General features: G+C 40.0%; 1 protein-coding gene across 2 annotated transcripts in view; it reads left to right on the top strand.

The window, feature by feature from the left end:
• Window positions 1-19,050, top strand: part of RPS6KA6 (ribosomal protein S6 kinase A6) — a 58,045-nt gene extending 38,995 nt beyond the window's left edge. For both annotated transcript variants that reach the window (XM_053375034.1, XM_053375035.1), the window contains exons 11-22: window positions 817-905; window positions 3,558-3,622; window positions 5,706-5,808; window positions 6,205-6,329; window positions 7,859-7,984; window positions 10,714-10,803; window positions 13,305-13,463; window positions 14,044-14,205; window positions 14,636-14,712; window positions 15,727-15,844; window positions 17,004-17,144; window positions 17,253-19,050. In XM_053375034.1, the coding sequence (XP_053231009.1) occupies window positions 817-905; window positions 3,558-3,622; window positions 5,706-5,808; window positions 6,205-6,329; window positions 7,859-7,984; window positions 10,714-10,803; window positions 13,305-13,463; window positions 14,044-14,205; window positions 14,636-14,712; window positions 15,727-15,844; window positions 17,004-17,144; window positions 17,253-17,378 (1,381 nt within the window). In that variant the 3' untranslated portion in view covers window positions 17,379-19,050. The remainder of the gene's footprint in view (window positions 1-816; window positions 906-3,557; window positions 3,623-5,705; window positions 5,809-6,204; window positions 6,330-7,858; window positions 7,985-10,713; window positions 10,804-13,304; window positions 13,464-14,043; window positions 14,206-14,635; window positions 14,713-15,726; window positions 15,845-17,003; window positions 17,145-17,252) is intronic.
• Window positions 19,051-19,564: the final 514 nt, after the last annotated feature.

The raw sequence follows: 19,564 nt of genomic DNA, 5'->3' as shown, positions 1-19,564 counted from the left end.
GCGGTAGGGGTTCTATGGCACAAGCTGAATCCACTTCCATCGAGCACAAGTGGGTGGGAAGAAAATTTTACCATCAAGAAAGATGCATTAGTGGGCAGTAGGTATAAAAAGGTTGACTACCCCTGCTTTAGAGGGTCTTTGCTTATTAAACTTACAGTCAAACGGTTTAATCTTTAGAATTGGGTTAGTTTGGGGCTTGCCACCAGCAGAGACACAATGTTGCAAACCCTAGCTTTTGGTTAGTGTTGCAAGAAACTTAATCTGGCAATGCTGGCGGGTTTTTGTGCAAAAGTTAAGATCACTGTGTTCATTCCCACCCCCCCTTTTTAAAAAAGCTTCCGTATAGTATCAGATATATTTCTTGGAAAAGTGATGAACACTTTTACTTGCCAGATTGTATACTAGATTCTTGCCCCTCTCCAGCCACAGTGAGTGCTTTTGGGACTTCATTCTACATAGGGAATGAGCATCTGTTCTGGTGACTTGCTCAGTGATTTTGGACTATGGAATGGGGAGAAAAGCTTTGCAAAGAACTCTGATTAAATAGTCAGCTCATGAAAGCATAATGGAGTATTGTATTCCCAGAAAATTGTTTGTTTATCTGGAATAGATGAACAAGAATATGCAATTCTGTGTAAGATGCAATATAGAAAGTGGATGACATGAATAGTTAAAGCCTTTTAAAATGTGCTCTTTTAGGGTAATTGAATTGAACTGCATACTTCCTTGTTGCATTGAAGTGTATTGCACAGATCATACTCTATGTTTTTTTTAATTAGTGAGTATATTTTGAATATGAATTCTCTCTTTTTCTAGAGCAAAACTAGGCATGCCACAGTTTCTTAGTACTGAAGCTCAAAGTCTTCTCCGGATGTTGTTTAAAAGGAATCCTTCAAATAGGTTAGGTAAGTTTGTATCGCCTAGATTAGTGTTGGTGAACCTATGGCATGCATGCCAGAGGGGTCACTCAGAGCCCTCTCTGTGGGCACGTGCACTGTCGCCCCAGCACAGAGGTTGCAGAAGGAAAGGGCAGCGTGTTGAGTCCTCAGCTCAACTTGTGTCCGAGTAGAAGTGCCTCAGATGGGGCATCGGGGTGTGTATATGTGTGCGCAAAACGTAGCCACAACCTCCGGGGGGCACATTTTCCCTTGGGGAACCTCCGCTGTGGGTGGGGAGGGCACAGCGCAATGCACATGCTCAAAAGTGTGCTGCTGCGTTGGTGGGCCACCAAGAGTTACAAGCAGCCACCTTCCTCCTGATGCTGCGAGGTTGAGGCTTCGCATACCCTCTGGCCAGGGCCAATGGGAACGGAGTCAGAAGTGGAGTGGAGGCTTCACGCTCCCCACCTGAGCTGCCCGATCCCACCCCTACTTTCGAGCAAGCAGGAGCAGGATTGGGCAGCTCAGCTGGGGAGCATGAAGCCTCCACCCCACTCCACTCCACTTCTGAGAGATCCCTGCCTCCATTCCTGCTTGCACACAAATAGAAGTGGGATTGGGCAGCTCAGCTGAGGAGCACCTGGCTGCCTTCAGGTGGTACAGGGGCTCTCAGATGCAGCTTCTGGGCTGCCTCCACCTCCCCCAACCTCAGCAACTATTCAGCCTGGCTGCCTCCATGGGGTTGCAGGGGATCTGATGCGGAGCTGGGGGATCCTTTAAACTTCTCCCTTGAGGGGAGTGCAGCTGCAAACCTCTCAATGGAAAGTGTGATGGAGCCTGCACCTCCCCAGCTGAGCAGCCCCAATCCAGCTCCTGTTCCCGTGCAAGCAGCAACGCTGCCTAGCAGAGCAGTCCAATTGCACTCCTACTTGCCTGCAAGCTGGAGCAGGGTGGGGTGTGTGGGTGGCGATGATATCCCTTGCCTGCTCGCTTGCCGCCCCAGCCCAGCCTTCCCTCACTCAGCGCCTCCAGAGCTGGAGGAGGGGGTGGTTGCTGTTGTGGCTGCGGCGGCAGAGGGACCCAGCGCTAGAGGGTGGCAGGTGCCTGCTCACTTGCCACCCAGCCTGCCTTCACTCACTCTGAAAATGGAAGTGTGGCACTCAAAATAGAAGTTATACTCAAAACAGAGCACGTTCCACTTCTGAAAAGAGTTTGAAAACCAGAACACTTCGTTTCCGGGTTTGAAGTGTTTGGGTTCCAAGCAGTTCGAGAACTAAGCTGTTCGAAAACTGAGGTACCACTGTATTGCTCCATTCTCTCTCCACGTGGATGCACCAACCTCCCCTTCTAAACTAAAACCTCAGTATTCAGGTTAAATTGCCGCGTTGGTACTCTGTGATAAATAAGTGGGTTTTGGGTTGCAGTTTGGGCACTCAGTCTCTAAATGATTCGCCATCACTGGCCTATATTGTAAGCAACTAAGGCTTGCTTATTTAGTTGTTTATCAAAGATTCATTCTGTTGAATCTTAGCAAAACCACAGATGGATATGTCTTAAAGATGCTTTCGAACCAAGCATTTCCTTGCATGTTAAATATTAAGTTCCTATTCAGTTGTCTCACTAGCTTTGCATTTATGGTCTGTCCTGGCTTATGCAAAGGTTATACTATTTCCCCTGGAAAATAGATTTGGAAAAAGGAGGAAATAAGAAAATTGGGTTCAAGTTGTTGTAATGAACTGTTTGAGTGGAAAACTTCAGTAGCATTGCTGGCCTTTCAGTGGAGTCAATGGTGTGTCCTCTGCATTTCTTCTTGTTCTTTCTTTGCTGCAGCCTGATGTAATGACTGCTGCCAGATGACAGGACAGATGGTGGCCTCACATCCCTTCTTTTCTGTCTTCTGATACAGCCTGACTATAATTTCTGCTTGTGTTCAAGTTATAATGAATCATACTCTGCTTCATCAAAATGAGCCGTCATTCAAAATAATGTAGTTTGGGTGGCGAACCTGTGGCCCCGGAGATGTTGCTGAACTAAAACGCCTCATCTTTGACCATTGAACTTGCAGGCTCTGGCTGAAGGGAGTTGGTCTGCAATAACTTACAGAGGGATAGAGGTTCCTCACCTTGATGTAGTTTATGCAGCTCCTTTGGGGTGTATTCTGTTGTGAACTTGTTGTATAATGCACTAATAAAATACTGTGTTCCCAAAGATAAAATTATAGTAGTCGGCTAATAACTGTGACAGGGGCTTGTTTGTTTTGGGTAGTGATGTATGTGTGGGTACAGTACCTGATATAAACAATCTTGTTTCTTTTTTCATTTTCATGGTACACCTGAAGGTGAAAAAACTGCATGTGGTCAATCCTGGAATTTTTATTTCACTTCAAATGCTATAAGTAGATGTGTTCCATATCCTCAGACTTTCTTTTAAATCTGGTTACTAAATATAGGCTGGGATTCAAAGAGTGCCCAAGGTTTGAGGCATGTCAGCTAAGAGAAAACAGTCTGCTATTCAAAACTATCACTCAAAACCCTTAGTTTTGAAACGATATTCCAATATATTTTAGGTAAGGTATAGAGGTGCTATTTGAGAAACTAAAAGTCAAAACCTCTTTGGATGCCCCACAATATTTTTCTTTACGCTGTTTGATTTAGTACCTTTCATTTCCTGCAATGACAGGAGCTGGTCCTGATGGGGTTGAAGAAATCAAGAGACATCCTTTCTTTTCAACCATTGATTGGAATGTGAGTACATAAAAGAAGGCTGAAATTTAACACTCCATTTTTGTAATGTTGCCTTTCAAAAAATAAATAAATGTGGGATATATCAAATTGTTCAAGCAGCCAAACATTGTGTACTTCTAGCATCTATTTAGAAAACCTGTTTTCTAAAAAGAAAAGAAGAAAAAAACCATTAAGGGAGACTGAGATGAAATCACATATGAATCAACCCAGACCCTACAGTCATCATCTGAGGCCCTTCTTCATGTATCTCCTCCAGGAAAGTGAGTGTTTTCTGTGGGAACTCCCCAGTTGTGGAATGCTTGAGGAGCCTTTCTTCTGTATCTTTAGGCACCAGGCAAAAACACTCCTCTTCTCACAGGCCTTTGGCTAATTAAACAATCTATGGCCTTTTAAACTGGACAGAGACCCATTTAGTCCCTGTTAATGGGATATCCTTAGATCACACCTGATTGAGGTAGAGGTGATGCACCACTTCATCTCAACTCAATGCCTTTTTGCTATGAGGAAGCCAAAACCTCCAATAGGGCCCAATCTGTTTGGAGGAAAATTCCTTCCTGGCTCCAGATACAGCAATTATTAAACCATAGTGGTCCTGAACTCAGGCACAACCAGTCTAAATATTCAGGTGTCAGACCAGAGTGAAGACATCCACTCTGGTCACTGCCCAATCCCAGCCTCCAGCATGCCCTTGATTTGGCAATTTGGAGGATGACGTGCTCTCCTGTGGATCCCCAAACAATCAGCCACTATGAGGTGGCGTCTTGTCCCATGGGGAGTAGAGGGGCAGCTGCGACACACCACAACTGCCACCCACCCTGGCACCAGGTAAGCGGCCATTTCCAACCTTCAGTCCTAAATGTCTAAAATTTGTTCATTTTCCCGTTTCATACTCTAATTTTTATCTAATTGTTATTATTAATAAAAGACAGCAATGGCTTTTCTTTGATCAAACATATCAACTTTGCCCCCAATAAGTTCAACAATCATGCCTCCATATTTAACAATAACAATAAAAATTCTGTCATTGTCCACATAAGTCTCTCTGCTGTTATATTGAGATATTATCCATAGTTCTTTTTTTGTTATGTAACCATTAATTCATACCCAGTTCAGTGTCTTCAGTTCCAATTTCCTGTTGGGTTTTATGTGGTTTTGCATCCTTATCTAAAAAACATTTCCAAGAAAAGGGCCAGAGGTTTGATATCTTTTTCTTCTGAGTTCACTCAAAATTGTACACTGAGAGAGCATTTCTTTCTCAGCTCTCTTGATTACAGATCCTATCTCTCTCCATCCATGACTTCATTCCATTCCTGCAGAATCAAACTCCACCATTTGGCTGTTTCTTTCCTCCAAACACCCTTGTGAAGGGCTTTTCTATTTCACTATCTGTTCCCTCCAACTCTACCATTTCACCCTCTGGTTCTGCCAATCCTTTACCCATATTCTTCTCCACAGTCTCTGTATCATCTTTGATTCCACTTTTCATTTCATTTGTCTCTGGCTTGCTTTCATTTACCATTAGATCAACCTTTGATCTAATCAATTTTATTTGCTTACCAAACATTTGCTGATGGATGCCAACAGTCAGTGGAATGTCCAAAATATACTTGCCATACTGAATATTTTTGATCTTATTAACAATTCAGTATCATTACATTTCCTGTCTCTATCTTAAGATCTTCATAGTCTTATATCTTATTAGAATAAAACCATTCTCTGTGGAAGTCCTTTTTCCAAATTTGCAGGAAGAGAAGAGGAAGTGAGAGTAGAAAACCAATGTTTCACTGAGGCTCACTACAACTCATGCATGTACTGTTAAGCCATGGCTTAGCTTTAATGTGCAAATTCAGCCATTATGTGCAAGAAGTGAGTCGGGAGAAAGATATTTTTCTTGTCTTTTTCCCCCACTCAAGCATGCAGAGAATTGTTTTTTGTAGCCTTTTGGAAGTTCTTCAGATTCACACTAGAGAATCAGGTGAACCCAACTTAAAGAGAAGTACCTACTTTACATTTTGATGCTTTAATTTTGCATGTGATGTGTTTGCGTTCATGAGGAAATAATATATTGCAATTCCATTTTCAGAAACTATACAGGAGAGAGATTCTGCCTCCATTTAAACCTGCTTCCGGGAGGCCAGAAGACACATTTTGTTTTGATCCAGAATTTACAGCAAAAACACCAAAAGGTAATACGGTAAAACAAACAAGCAAAAAACAATATAAACTCTTTTCTCTACCATGCCCATTTACAGTGTAAATTTCAGTTAAAATCCAAGCAGTGTTGGAATGGATCTAATCTGCTTAAAAACAATAAAATGAAATATGCTTTTTGATTTCTTTGGAAATTAAATCGTCAAGTTAAATGTTTGAAAAACAAATCTCAGAAAGAAGACGAAGTAGCTCTTAATTCCTTCTGCCTTTGTCAGTTTCTTCCTCTTATAGATCCGTTAAATTCTTATAAATGTAAATGAGCTTACTATTTATACTTGTCTTTATTTTTCAAAAAGTGAAATAAAAATCCATAACTGCAGGGGAAAAAATGTATTATGGGCTGTCTAATGTATTGTAAATTTAATCATTAGATTCTCCAGGAGTTCCACCTAGTGCTAATGCACACCAGCTCTTCAAAGGCTTTAGCTTTGTCGCAACTACGGCCATAGAAGACCACAAAATCTCCCCTCTCAACAACATATTGCCAATAGTACAGGTAAAAGGTTTCGTTTTCTCACCCTGGGTCCTGTATACACATATAACTATTGAAATAGCTTCTTCCAGTGGTGTAGTGATAAGATTTGCAGTAATTGCTTATTAAGCAAATATTGCTTATACAAGATGCATATTTTCTATTTTCTGAATATTAATCCTCCAGCACAGCCGTGGAAGACCTCTGTCTCACAGATCTAATTGGCCCGCGAGGCAGTTTTATCCAAGCCACACCAATCTGTATTGCACCGAACATCATATGTAACATCGTATGAGATGTCATATGCATAGCTGTCGTTTCCCCTTTTTTAAGGGAAATTCCCTTATTCCGAATAGGATTCCTCGCAAGAAAAGGGAAAAGTTGACAGCTATGGATATGTAACATCAGAAGTGGGGCAGGCAAATACAGGGCTGGAATACATGACTGGAATCAGCTGCACTGGGAACTTGCTAGTAAGCTGGTAAGGCTTTTCTCTGAGCCAATCAGCTAACGTGTGCTGAAATCTAGTGCCTTTTGAAGTTGTGCTGAGTGCAAGCTTTTAAAAGAACTTCTCAATTTTATCCGCCGATGGGTGCTGAAAGAGAACTCCTCTGAGGTCCATTTACAAGCATAGTAGGAATTCAAATTCTGCCTGAAAACAGTGTTTTTTCCTCTGCCAATCTGCAGAGCAAAAACGTCATTTTTTTTTATGTGAAGAGCGGCAGAGGAAAAATGTCCACCTGCTGGCATGGTTTGAATCCATACCATACTTGCAAACAGACTTTAAAGGTGTTTCCTAATTTAGCAGTGAGAGAGAACTCACTTGAAGTCATCATCTGATGTCAGGTGATTGACAAGTGGGCAGCTCCACCCGTCTTCCAAAGTTGGCCCACAGGGAAGGTGGAGGGATTTTAGAATCCAGCCTGCCAACTGGATCTGGTTGCCCACCCTTGTTGTAGCAGGTTCACAAATAAACATAGAGGATGAAACTTGTCAGTCTCAAAATTCTAGCTAGTACACACATTTTCCCAGCTGAGGATTGTTTTTTCTGGAGGTTCAGGGGGCGGGGAGCATGTCTTATGTAGAATATCTTATTCACATCTTATATAAGGCAATTAACATTTAGGTGCAGATCATCAGGCTTCCAATGCCCAATCCAATCCAAATATCTTTATTGTACTAGCTACTGACCATGACAAATCTGAATCAAAAATAAATATAAACAAAAGGGGTGTCACACCACAAATAATGGTCTCTATTTAGATCTCTGCATCTCCCTTAGTTCATGGCTACATTTTCTTGTCCTTAGGGTCCTACTTGAGGCAGACAAAACTATCAGTAGTTAAGTTAGGCCAATAAATTGTGATCTTGTTTTGCAGCTCTGTGCCCTTATGGTTCTCATTGATGCCCTATTGTACCACTCTGGGCACACTGCAGAAGCATCTAATAAAAGTATATTTGCCATATGTTTGGGAACTGAATCGTTTACTGAGGTTATGAAATGATTGTTAAGAATTGTGTATAGCTTTAAACAACAGTTTGTTTGCTTTTAGCAACTTCATGGGAACAGTGCACTGTTCACAGATGCTTATGAACTTAAGGAGGACATTGGTGTTGGCTCATATTCAGTGTGTAAGCGCTGCATCCACATGGCTTCAAGCATGGAGTTTGCTGTGAAGGTATATATGGAGTTCCTTTCTCCATAGTTGGTACTGGCAAATCTATTAATAGATCTTAGATCTCTTTCCTCTAACCATACTTAACTATTTCTGCTGAATACGAAAATGTACGTTTTTAAAACAAAGACCTTTCACTCTAATGTTTATAAAGCAGCCTGTTATTAAAACATTATTCAACTGTAAGCTTTACAATAAATACTCAGTATTCTTGCTTACATATAGTTACCTTCATGTACCCAAAGGAGTATCCTGCAATTTAGGAATATCTTTGTAATGTCCTGTTGCAGTTGCTTAGGACACTTAAATAGATTTAGTCTCTTTGATGCCACAGTACTCTTTATCTTCTATAAATAAATGGTCTATACAGCCCTTAATGGCTTGTGACCAGTTTCCTTGGAGGATTGCCTTCCTCCATATGTACTTTCTGGACAGCTTCTGTCTGCAGAACTTGCGCTATTTACAAGTGCTATATAATGTTCCACAGTAGCTATGTGTCAATCTTCTAGTGCGGTCACATCTGTGTTTCGAAACACCTTGCCTATTGATGCTAGGCAAGTGGCCTTACTGTATTGTTTTAGACACCTGCTGAAAATCTTTTTCTTTCAGCATGCCAACCCAGACATATAATTTAGTGTTGTACATTCTGTTTTTATGCTTTGCTGATCTCATTTGTGCTTATTAATACTAAAATAACAATGTAAACTGCTTAGATTTTTATGATTAAGCATTCTATACATATTTCAAAATAAAGCAGAAGTCAAATAAAAATATTTTTGAAACTGATAATCAACAGAGCACTTGGGGATAAAGCTGATAATAAACTGAAACAAGTAAATATTTCAGTCATTAGTGGTCCTCCAGTCAGAAGACCTACATTGGCGAAATGGTGATCTGTTCCTTACTTCTATTGCTGTCCTTGTTTCTCAGAGCATCATAACACGTAGGCTAAAGAGAAACCTTGAGTGCATGAGTTGTGAACACCAACTGATGCGCAGTGGTACCTCGGGTTACATAAGCTTCAGGTTACAGACGCTTCAGGTTACAGACTCCGCTAACCCAGAAATAGTGCTTCAGGTTAAGAACTTTGCTTCAGGATGAGAACAGAAATCGTGCTCTGGCGGGCGGCAGCAGCGGGAGGCCCCATTAGCTAAAGTGGTGCTTCAGGTTAAGTACAGTTTCAGGTTAAGAACTGACCTCCGGAATGAATTAAGTACTTAACCTGAGGTACCACTGTATTCAGTTGATGGTCAATAGTAGATAAGGTGGTAGTGTGCAGTGCTACACGCCTCCCCATGCTTATAATTCCTAAGAGGCTAGAAAATATCATCCTCTTCTTTTAAGAAATGACAACACATGAATAATCTCTTCCCATCCTCTTTGATTGAATTTTGGTATACAGTGGTACCTCAGGTTAAAAACTTAATTCGTTCTGGAGGCCCGTTCTTATCCTGAAACTGTTCTTAACCTGAGGTACCACTTTAGCAAATGGGGCCTCCCACTGCTGCCGCACCGCCACCGCACGATTTCTTTTCTCATCCTGAAGTAAAATTCTTAACCCGAGGTACTATTTCTGGGTTAGCGGAGTTTGTAACCTGAAGCATCTATAACCCGAGGTACCACTGTAAATGGCAGAAGTTGTCACTGTGTCCTTCCCATTTAACACAATTGCTCTGTCAAGAAAAAATAACTTCCTTCAAGGCATTTCAAAGAAAAGGCCTTTATAGATTCATATGTTCTTATATTAATGGTAGCCCATTGTCAGAAAAGCAGCTAAAAAACCAACTCCAAGGTGCCCTGATGGGTTTGTTAATTCTCCAGCAAGTTCATTAGTTTATCTCCAGTTCCTTTATTTTAAAACAGGTGATTCATCCTCTCACATTTTTTTAACATCTTTGAAAGACCTGCTGTCAAAGATTTATGCAATTTTAAAAAATACTACTTACCGTATCTTTCCTTCTTGGGATTGAAAGTTGTGTGGGGAAAAGACCTTGCAGAGGAATTAAAAACAAACCAATTGAATAAAATATGGGCATCCAAGCTTTTAATATATGTTTCAGTTGGCATGGTGCGGGGGGGACTCTCAAGCTAGCTCACAGGTCACCTGTGCAATTGGTTCACAATAAAAATGGGGTGGGGAGATACAGTGTGTGCTGGAGGAATTGTCATGGAAGATTCCCATATTGGCACCTCATATGTAACCACCCAGCAGTGAAAACATTATGCAACATAGTCTTTAAAGAAATAATATTATCACTGAACAAAAAATTGAGAGGAATCCTTTCCTCTGTGTTTATGTGGTATTATTCCGAAACCCTCTAAAATTGGGATTATTTTATGCTGGTTGCAGAGCTCTAAAAACTGGAAAGATGTTACTGATCTTAGTAGCTGTTACATGAGCAGAGAGTAGTACAGAGAACATCCAACCTGGATTCCTTCTCTTTTAGTGTAGCAAGAACTCATTTTGTCATATAAACAAGCCAGTCATTTGCATTCCAACTCAATATCATTTTATTTGAAAAAGCATACCATTTACATGGTCTTAACTGGACTGCACTCCTTGAAATGACCTCTCTTAGAGGTAAAGCACTTGCTCAGATGTATGCCTACAAACGCTATGTTTATTGTGGTTTACAGGTTTTAAAAGTTGTTTACATTTTATTGTTACTATAAAACTGTTTTCATTTTAAAAAACTAATGTGTAACTTTTGCATGCCGTTTAATATTTCCAGATAATTGACAAAAGTAAAAGAGATCCCTCTGAAGAAATCGAGATTCTGATGCGCTATGGACAGCATCCTAACATTATTACTTTAAAAGATGTATGTATTCTTCTTGGTTTCTGAAAAAGCATACTGTCTGTAAACATGGATTTAGTAAAACATGTTCTTGCTATTCTTCACTAGAATATAGAAAGTTCAACCTCTTTAATAATTTTCAGGGAAATATTTCACTGTGCCTCATTAAAAGCCCATTACCATAATTGAATGTACAGTGGAACCTAGACTTACATATGCCTTGTCTCACGGACGTTCCAAGTTGCATCTGCGGCAAACCCGGAAGTAAACACCGGGTTTGCCGCAATTCGCGCATGTGCGGAAGTGGCTTCTGCCATCTGCGCATGTGCAGAAGCGGCAGCCGCCGTCTGCGCACGCGCAAAAGTGCACTGCCGCCAAATGCGCACATGCACAAGACGCCTCTTCTAGCATCCCATTTTGACCAGCGGACGGACCTCCGGGATGGATTATGTCTGTAAGTGGAGGTTCCACTGTAATGCTATGCCATGTGTTCAATTGTCCATGTGACCATTGCTGTAGGGGAGACTGTGCCTTTTTGCTAAACCCCACAGACATGCATAGAGGTCCGCACATATATCTGTGCACCTTCCTGCATAAGAAATGATGTAATCTCTGTGGGAATTGGTAGTATGTTAGCATTGCCTGGAATTCATTTGCACGTGGTTTCATTTGGTTTATGGACTCACACAGATAGTGAAATGAAACACCAATGTGGCCTTAGTAGATGTGCATTTGAATCTGCTAGAACTAGGGATGGATAATATTTTTGGTTCTAGAAGACAGATTCTTACCAGGCCGCTCAGGGCCTTATTTGACAGGTGAGCACCTGCCAATCACCTGGTGTCTTAGAAAATCTGATTTTCTAGATCCATTTCAGTCGGAATTGTGGCGCAGAAATTGCTTGGGTCGCCTTGCATGATGACATCTTTCAGGAGAGAGGCAGGGGATATTTGTCCTTGTTAATTCTTCTCAGCCTCTTAGTGGCTTTAGATATCATCGACCATGATACCCTTTTGGAGCTGCTGTCGAAATTACGGCTGGGTAGCACCACTTTGCAGTGGTTTTCGTCCTACTTGGATGGTCATTTCCAGAGGAGATGCTTGGGGAGTGCTCTTCACTCCTCTGGAGCCTGGAATGTGGGGTTCCTCAGGGTTCAATCCCCCTCAATGCTTTTTAACATCCACATGAAACTGCTGAGTAGGGTCATTCAGAATTTTGGAGTACATTGTCAGCAATATGCTCACTGGGCAAGGCAGTTTGAGCATATAACATCCATCTTGGACCAACTAAACTGGCTACCAATTAGTTTCCAGGCCCAACTCTAAGTGCTGGTTTTTAACCTATAAAGCCTCAGGACTGCAATAACTCAAAGACCACCTCTCTACATAGGAACCAACCCAGACCCTGCAATCATCATATCAGGCCCTACTTCCTGTGCTGCCTCTGAAAGACGTCCGGAGGGCAGCAACATGAGAAGGGAGCCTTTTGTGCGGTGGCTTCCTGCTTCTGGAGTGCTCTCCCCTGGGAGGCTTGCCTGGTGCCTTCGTTGCATATCTTTAGGTGCCAGGCAAAAATATTTCTCTGTTCCTATGCCTTTTCCTAATTAAACCACCTATGGCCTTTTAAACAGGGTATGAGGAGTTCGTTTGTTATTATGTTATGATTTTTAGTGGTTTTTGTAAACCACCTTCTGATCTTCAGATGATATATAAATTGGATAAATAATAATAATGAAAGGTGGACAGAAATACCCACCTGTCAAAATCCCTTGTGCAGCTTTGCACGTTGTCTTTCACTTCTCCTTCAAGCCACTGTTGAAGTTTTAAAAGAGAAATGCACAAAGACTTGCAAAGGTAAACACTCTAGCATTCTATCTTAAAGCTGCAAAGCACCCTTTGAAGTAGTGACCACCTCCTTTAAAGGATGGGGTGGGTGCTCCAAAGTGTGCTTTAAGACAGGTACTTTAAGACAGGATCCACTGTCTATGTGCCTTCCTTTTTCTCTTTCACATCAATAAACTGGGAGGGGAGAAAGAAAGGTGCACTTTGCATGCCAATGCAATGGAGAGGAGTTCTCTTGCACCCTGCCTTTGCTTGCAAAATGCTGCCTGAAAGTTTGGCACACGATTTGGTATTTGGAAGCAGAGGAGCCTTGCAAAAGCCTTTGCAAGTCTCCCCTTTGCCTTTTAAATCCTCTAGTCTTGGGCTGATCTTCTATCTCTGCTCATCTGGTGCTGAGTGGAGATTAAATCCTGCTGCCTGGGCTGCATGATCCTGTTTCCTGCCAGGGAAGGGATGCCCTTCCTATACTGGAATTTGACTTTGTAATTGAGATTTTTTGGGGTCATTTTACTCAGAGTAGATATATTGAAATTAATAAGCATGACTCTGTTAGGGATATGAACTTTAGTAGGTCTATGCTGAGTTAAACTTAGTTGAATATATTATATGACTCTGATTCACTTTTCTCAAGTAATCAGGTGCCTGGGAATATTTACATTACTCATATGCATTTAATTTCCGCAGGTGTATGATGATGGTAAATATATCTACCTTGTCACAGAATTAATGAAGGGAGGTGAACTACTGGATCGTATACTCAGACAAAAGTATTTCTCAGAACGGGAAGCAAGTGCTGTATTGTTTACGATCACTAAAACAGTTGATTACCTTCATTGTCAAGGAGTAAGTTATGTCCATTTTGATTATTGTATAGTAATTACATTCGTATACATTCTAATATGTTATTAATATTGTGGAGTAACTTTAAACTAGGCAGTACTCTACATAGTAAACAGGACTGTAGGATATTGTGTTCAGGAGTTTGATTAGGTAAGCAATAACGTAAAAGTAAATTTACAATAGTAATTTATTCTGAAATCTGTAGGCAAAAGAAAAATATGTAGTTTTTCTTTTTTTCACTAGTGACTAAAATCCGGATCTGCTTTCATGATGGAAAAGCAAGCATCAGTTCTTAAAAAAATTAATGAAAGCATGCTTACTCAAAAATAAATTTCACCAATCTCAATAGGGTTTATTCCTTATCCTGTGTTCTTAAGATTGCAGTCTAAATCAGCAGCCTGGTTAAGTTGCATTTATGCTATGAATAGTATCTAATTAGATCACCCATATTGGGCCCACATGCGTGTTGTATTGATTCTGCATCTGAAGTATTTGTCTCTTTCTTTTAAAAAAAATGAAAAATCTCCAAATGATCATTTCCTGCTTTTTTCAGTTTTCAGTTTAACATTTGTGTATTTTTAAGGTGGTGCATCGAGACCTTAAACCCAGTAACATTTTATATATGGATGACTCAAATAATGCTGACTCCATCAGGATCTGTGATTTTGGTTTTGCAAAACAACTTCGGGGGGAGAATGGGCTTCTTTTAACCCCCTGCTACACTGCCAACTTTGTAGCGCCAGAGGTATGCTGAATTACATGTATATTATTTGCACATGCTCTTGTGACATCTCAAGAAAGTAGTTACATTATATTATCTATTTGCCTTGTATCTTCTAATTGCAAAAGGTTAATTGTTTTGTTACTTTTTTATCAAATTGTTTACTTATTACATTTATAGAGAGCTGTTCTCATAGCTCAAGGCAGTTAACAAAGCTTTGCAAAATAAATATGTTAAGAATACATTTTGTTCTTTTAACAGTGTTAAAGCAGATGCATAGAAACCAATTTTCAATATTAACTGTTGTCATCTTTAACCAGAACATTTCTGAAATCATAGCTACTGTAACTAGCATATTTTTGAGATTTTCTTTTAAGCTGTTACTTGGGACTTTCAAATTATAGTCTTTTCATGACAGAAAAATTGAACTGTTTATTCTTCTCTATTTCATTAGGTTCTCATGAGACAGGGATATGATGCTGCTTGTGATATCTGGAGCTTGGGTGTCCTTCTTTATACAATGTTGGCTGGGTAAGAAGTATTTTTCATTTAATCATTGCACTGAATGTTTTATTATTACTATTTTATTACATTTATATCCCACCTTTTCTCCTAGGAGCTCAAGGTGTTGTACTGTCATGGACTGGCTGGATGCAGGAAGAGTGGTGGGAGGCACAAGCTGGGGGTCCCCCAGGGGAAGAAGGCTCAGAGCCATGGGATGGGTGGTGGGACAATGATAAGTAGTAGAAGAGGGAGGAGACTGGGAAGATGAGGTTTCAGGAGCTGAAGAGCTAATAGGGTTTAGTGAGCAGGAAGAGGCTGTGGCAGAGAGCAGTCCAGAAGCAGAAGCGTAGGCTGGTGAGGAGGGGGACCAAGAGGCAGAGTGGAAACAGGCTGCTGAAGAAACCAATATGTCTCCTCCTGCTGCTGGGACCAGCTCCCCTCCTCCCTGGTCTCTCAGAACATGAAGAGGGATGAATAGGGCAGAGCAAAGAGAGACAAAATGAAGGAGCTTCAGGTTCCTGGGGAAGGATCCAAGGGAGGAGGAACCTTTAGAGAGCAGTGGAAGGTGGGGACCTTCAGTCCTCGCAACGGCCTAATTGGGGCAAGACATACTAGGAAGAGTTGTCACTAGGCCTGCACTGTTTTGTTTCTTTGAATAAAGAGTTAACTTCACAGACACCTTGTAAGTTTTTGCGAACTTGCTCCCAACTCCCGCCTTGAAACTTACACACTTCTCCCTCTCTCTGTTTTACCATCACAACAAGCCTGTGAGGTAGGTTAGGTTGAGAGATAGTGACTGGCCAAGATCATGCAGTGAGCTTTATCTCTGAGTGGTCTCCCTGGTCCTAGTCCAGCACACTAACCACTATACCACACTGGTTTTTTTTATGTGGCTGTAGCTATTTTTCTATAGTCTAGCACTTACAGGTGAAGTAAGTGCCATCCTACATGAAATTTGGCACCTCATAGTCAATAGGCTTCAGTGATGTCTGTTAAAATTATTGTATTATTCTAATCTTGTTCTTTTGTATTGGAACCCAGGTATACTCCTTTTGCCAATGGTCCCAATGATACCCCTGAGGAAATCCTGTTACGAATAGGCAGTGGGAATTTTTCTTTAAGTGGAGGCAACTGGGACACTGTTTCAGACGCAGCAAAGGTGTAAATGTATTTTATCTTATAATTTATAAAATACAGGTAACTGTGTGAAACATCAGAATAACATTTTTGGCTAGGATCAATAATTCAAACTATGACATCAACAGCAAATTTACCTTTAAGGCCTTTCTCTGTAAACATCTGAAAGGTAATTTTGTACTGAAGCAGAACTGAAAGCATCGCTTTGGTCTCTGTCACTTTTGGCTCCTAAGGTATTTATCGGAGGTAGAAAAAGCAACCTGTTTTGTTATTTACGAAACTCAGACCCAAGCTGCTGTTGTAGAATTTGTGTTGCATGAGCTTTAATTATTTAAAAACTCATTAAATTTCTATATATATGAATAGATGGTATGTAAATTATGAGCCCATTTATTTTGACATTCAATTATCCTGTTTTCCTATGGCATTTGATGTCTGAGACTTTTACTGTACCTCATCTCTGAAATCAGAAGTTCTTGTTTATCTTAGATTTATAGGTAAGCAGTGGAAATTTAAAACTGTATGAAAGGTCACATTTAAAAGCATAGGGTGACATTAAACTAAATCAAACTTTGAATAGACCTATTAAAATAAATGGACGTAAGTCAATTGACGTCAGTGGTTCCACTCAGTGTATGACTAACATTTGATGTCACCCATAGGATAGAATAAATGCAAACAGTATATATATTCATCACATATAGCACCTTTGATCAACAATTATTTAAAAGTCGATAACATGTATAATTTACTACTTCGGAAACTATTCTACTGAATTTACGAAATGCAATTGAGACTTTTAATAGTTCACATAGAATGTTCTCTGTAAGAGATGGAAATATTACATCTGCAGCATGCCTAAGTGGGTTATGAGTGTTGGCCAAAAGCAACATAAAGCAACATGAGACTGTTTTATACAAAATTAAAATTTAGAACATGCTCTATTGCTTTTTTGGAATTTACTGTATGTTTAAATCTCTGAGGAAAATTCAGAGACTCATGTGGGCTCTGATGCACACATGGTGCTCTTTTTCATTTGGGCTTCTCTCTTTGTATGAGTGTTAACTGCTTCAAAAGAAAGATCACTTGAATGTCATTATATGATTGATAAGACCAAAAGGGTCCAATCTCTCACTGCTTAGATTTGGTTGTAACAGTTGTATCTGTCCAATTTGCTTTAGGATTTGCTATCTCATATGCTGCATGTAGATCCACATCAGCGATATACTGCAGAGCAAGTTCTTAAGCATTCATGGATAGCATGCAGGGACCAGTTGCCACATTACCAGCTAAACAGGCAAGATGCACCTCATCTAGTAAAGGTAAAACTGGAACTAATTAATCTGTTATTACCTGTGGGAGATTGGGGTTTTGGTTTTGTTATTCTTCATGAGGGTATCATGATCTATTTTAATTTCATTATCTTTTAGGGTGCCATGGCTGCCACCTATTCTGCACTGAATAACAAGACATTTCAGCCTGTGTTGGAGCCTGTTGCAGCTTCAAGCTTAGCTCAACGACGGAGCATGAAAAAGCTAACATCAACCGACTTATAGTTCCACCGGGGCACTTAACCAAAGTGGAGCAAGAGAAAAAATTCAATAAGTGGCTCTGTATCTGCCTGGCCTGTGATTTAAAAGGCATATACAAGTTCCTCCTACACTACTTGAATTCTGTTGAAGAAAGAGAAGATATCCACAGGTTCAGTGGGATTCATCACACATTTTGCAGGAAGTGTCAGTGATTCATTGAAACAAAGCATCAGGGTACATCATAATGATCATGAAGAGTTTTCTGTACACGGTCCTTTTCAAAGATCTGTTGCATTATGTTAATACTTTTAAATACTGTATAGTTTTTCCCAGTTTATAAATAAATGGTTTAGGGGACCATCAACACTGCTCAAGTTGTAAATTTAAAATTGAAAGAAAATAGTCAGTGTTTTAGTATTTTTGCTATCTGGCCCTATTGTAAAATAACAAAACAAAATCAAACTTATGTGCTCTAGTTTTGTAAATTGGTCACTTTACCAATGGACTCGATTCACTTAACTCATTGGTACAGCAAGATAAGGATAACTGAAAAGGATGTGTTGGTGCAAAACTCATGTACGCTAAAATGGAAGCCCCAAGTATGCCTGGTAACAGGCAACTGAAGAAAATGTACAAAGGGAATCAGCCATGAACCTGCACTTCATCCTAGTGTGAAAGCCATCACTAGAACTGTAGGATTGGTCAGCCTGGGAGTGCTTTTGTGTAAGACTGCTGTGAGGTGTTGGTGGTTAGAATGATAAAGCCTACTATATTTTTAACATACATGTGACATCTCCATCCTCGGAGACTTTGAAGAAAAGGGTGAGTAGGCATTTTGGGTATGCTTTAGGTATAGAATAAGACAATTAGGTATAGAATATCTAGGACTGTGAGGTGATCTAGATGAGCCCCCCTCCAACAATATTATCATTCTGTGATAAGGGATTAGGTGTGTTCCATTGTCAGTACTGTATACATTTGCAAAACATGGGCTGTGCCCTTTCATTTACTGTAGAAGGGCTGATAATTGTTTCTGCACTGAGGTTTTAAATACAAGCCCTCTAGAGCAAGAACCTATAGAATTATCATTATTACTCTTGACAGGCAATTGAAGCTACCTTGATAGTCCACTGTGTTCTCTTCTTGTTTCCTTCCCTTTCCACCGTTAGATGTTATTTCACCATGAATTATAAGATACTGATTTTTTTATTAAAAAAAACACATATTCACATTTCATAATGTTTTTAAAATTTATTCATACTTTCTGTAGGAAATTAGTACATCGTTTTTCCCCAGACCCTTTATAAAAATTTCAAAGATGAATATCCATTTTAAGCCCTTCAAAGTCCTGGATCAGATCTAAACTTTGAAATGTGTTCTAAATATTTTTTTTAATCTGTTCTGGAGAATTTGTCTCAATGGAAAAAGTAGAGAAAAGTCTGCAGTTTCTTGCTGTTGTGGCCATAACCAATCTTAAGCATAAGGTCAGCAGCTGAACATCTTAGCCCACATTGGATTTACAAACTGGTGTATGTTACCCCAAAGATGTGAATTTTAAAAGAAGCACATTTCAGTAAGCCTTAGCCTAGACTTTATAATGATCTCTCAATATTTGGCCATAGAATATGCTTCTGAGATGTTGCAAGATGAGATCAGATGTAACCTTCCCCCAATAAAAACCCTCATGTTGATAATATATGATCACCTTTTTTATTGTGAGTTCTTGAAATAACCACTAATGCAGTCAGGGAAAAGAAACTCCATTCCATGTGACCAAATATGAAGAACTTAACTAGTTTTAATTATTTACATATTGTTTAATATGCTGGGAGATCATATCATTTTTGTTGATGCTTCCATTGGGAATAACAGAGCAGCTGGAGCTGAACACCTGAAATAGAATGCAGTTTCTAAATTCAATAAATCATTACAATAATCTACCCTAGTTTATGAGCATAAAATTATATGAGTAAAGAAGATTATAGATCCCTCATTTATTTCATCAGTGAAAGTGTGACTTAACATTTTACAGTTTAATGTCCCACTCTTCCAAAGAATTTTGGATAGTGTGTTTGGTGTGTCCTTCCCTTTCCCCAAATCTATATAACTGCCTTAAACCTCGTCAGCAAACATAGCCCAGTGTTGTCTATTCTGACTGGATGACTCTCTCCTGGGTCTTGGGCAGGGACCTTTCACAACAGATCCTTTGA

The sequence above is a fragment of the Podarcis raffonei genome, chromosome Z (assembly GCF_027172205.1).
Source record: "Podarcis raffonei isolate rPodRaf1 chromosome Z, rPodRaf1.pri, whole genome shotgun sequence".
NCBI classification, from domain to species: Eukaryota; Metazoa; Chordata; class Lepidosauria; order Squamata; family Lacertidae; genus Podarcis; species Podarcis raffonei.
Note: the sequence above shows the minus strand (reverse complement) of the source record. Positions and strands in the feature narration are given on the sequence as shown.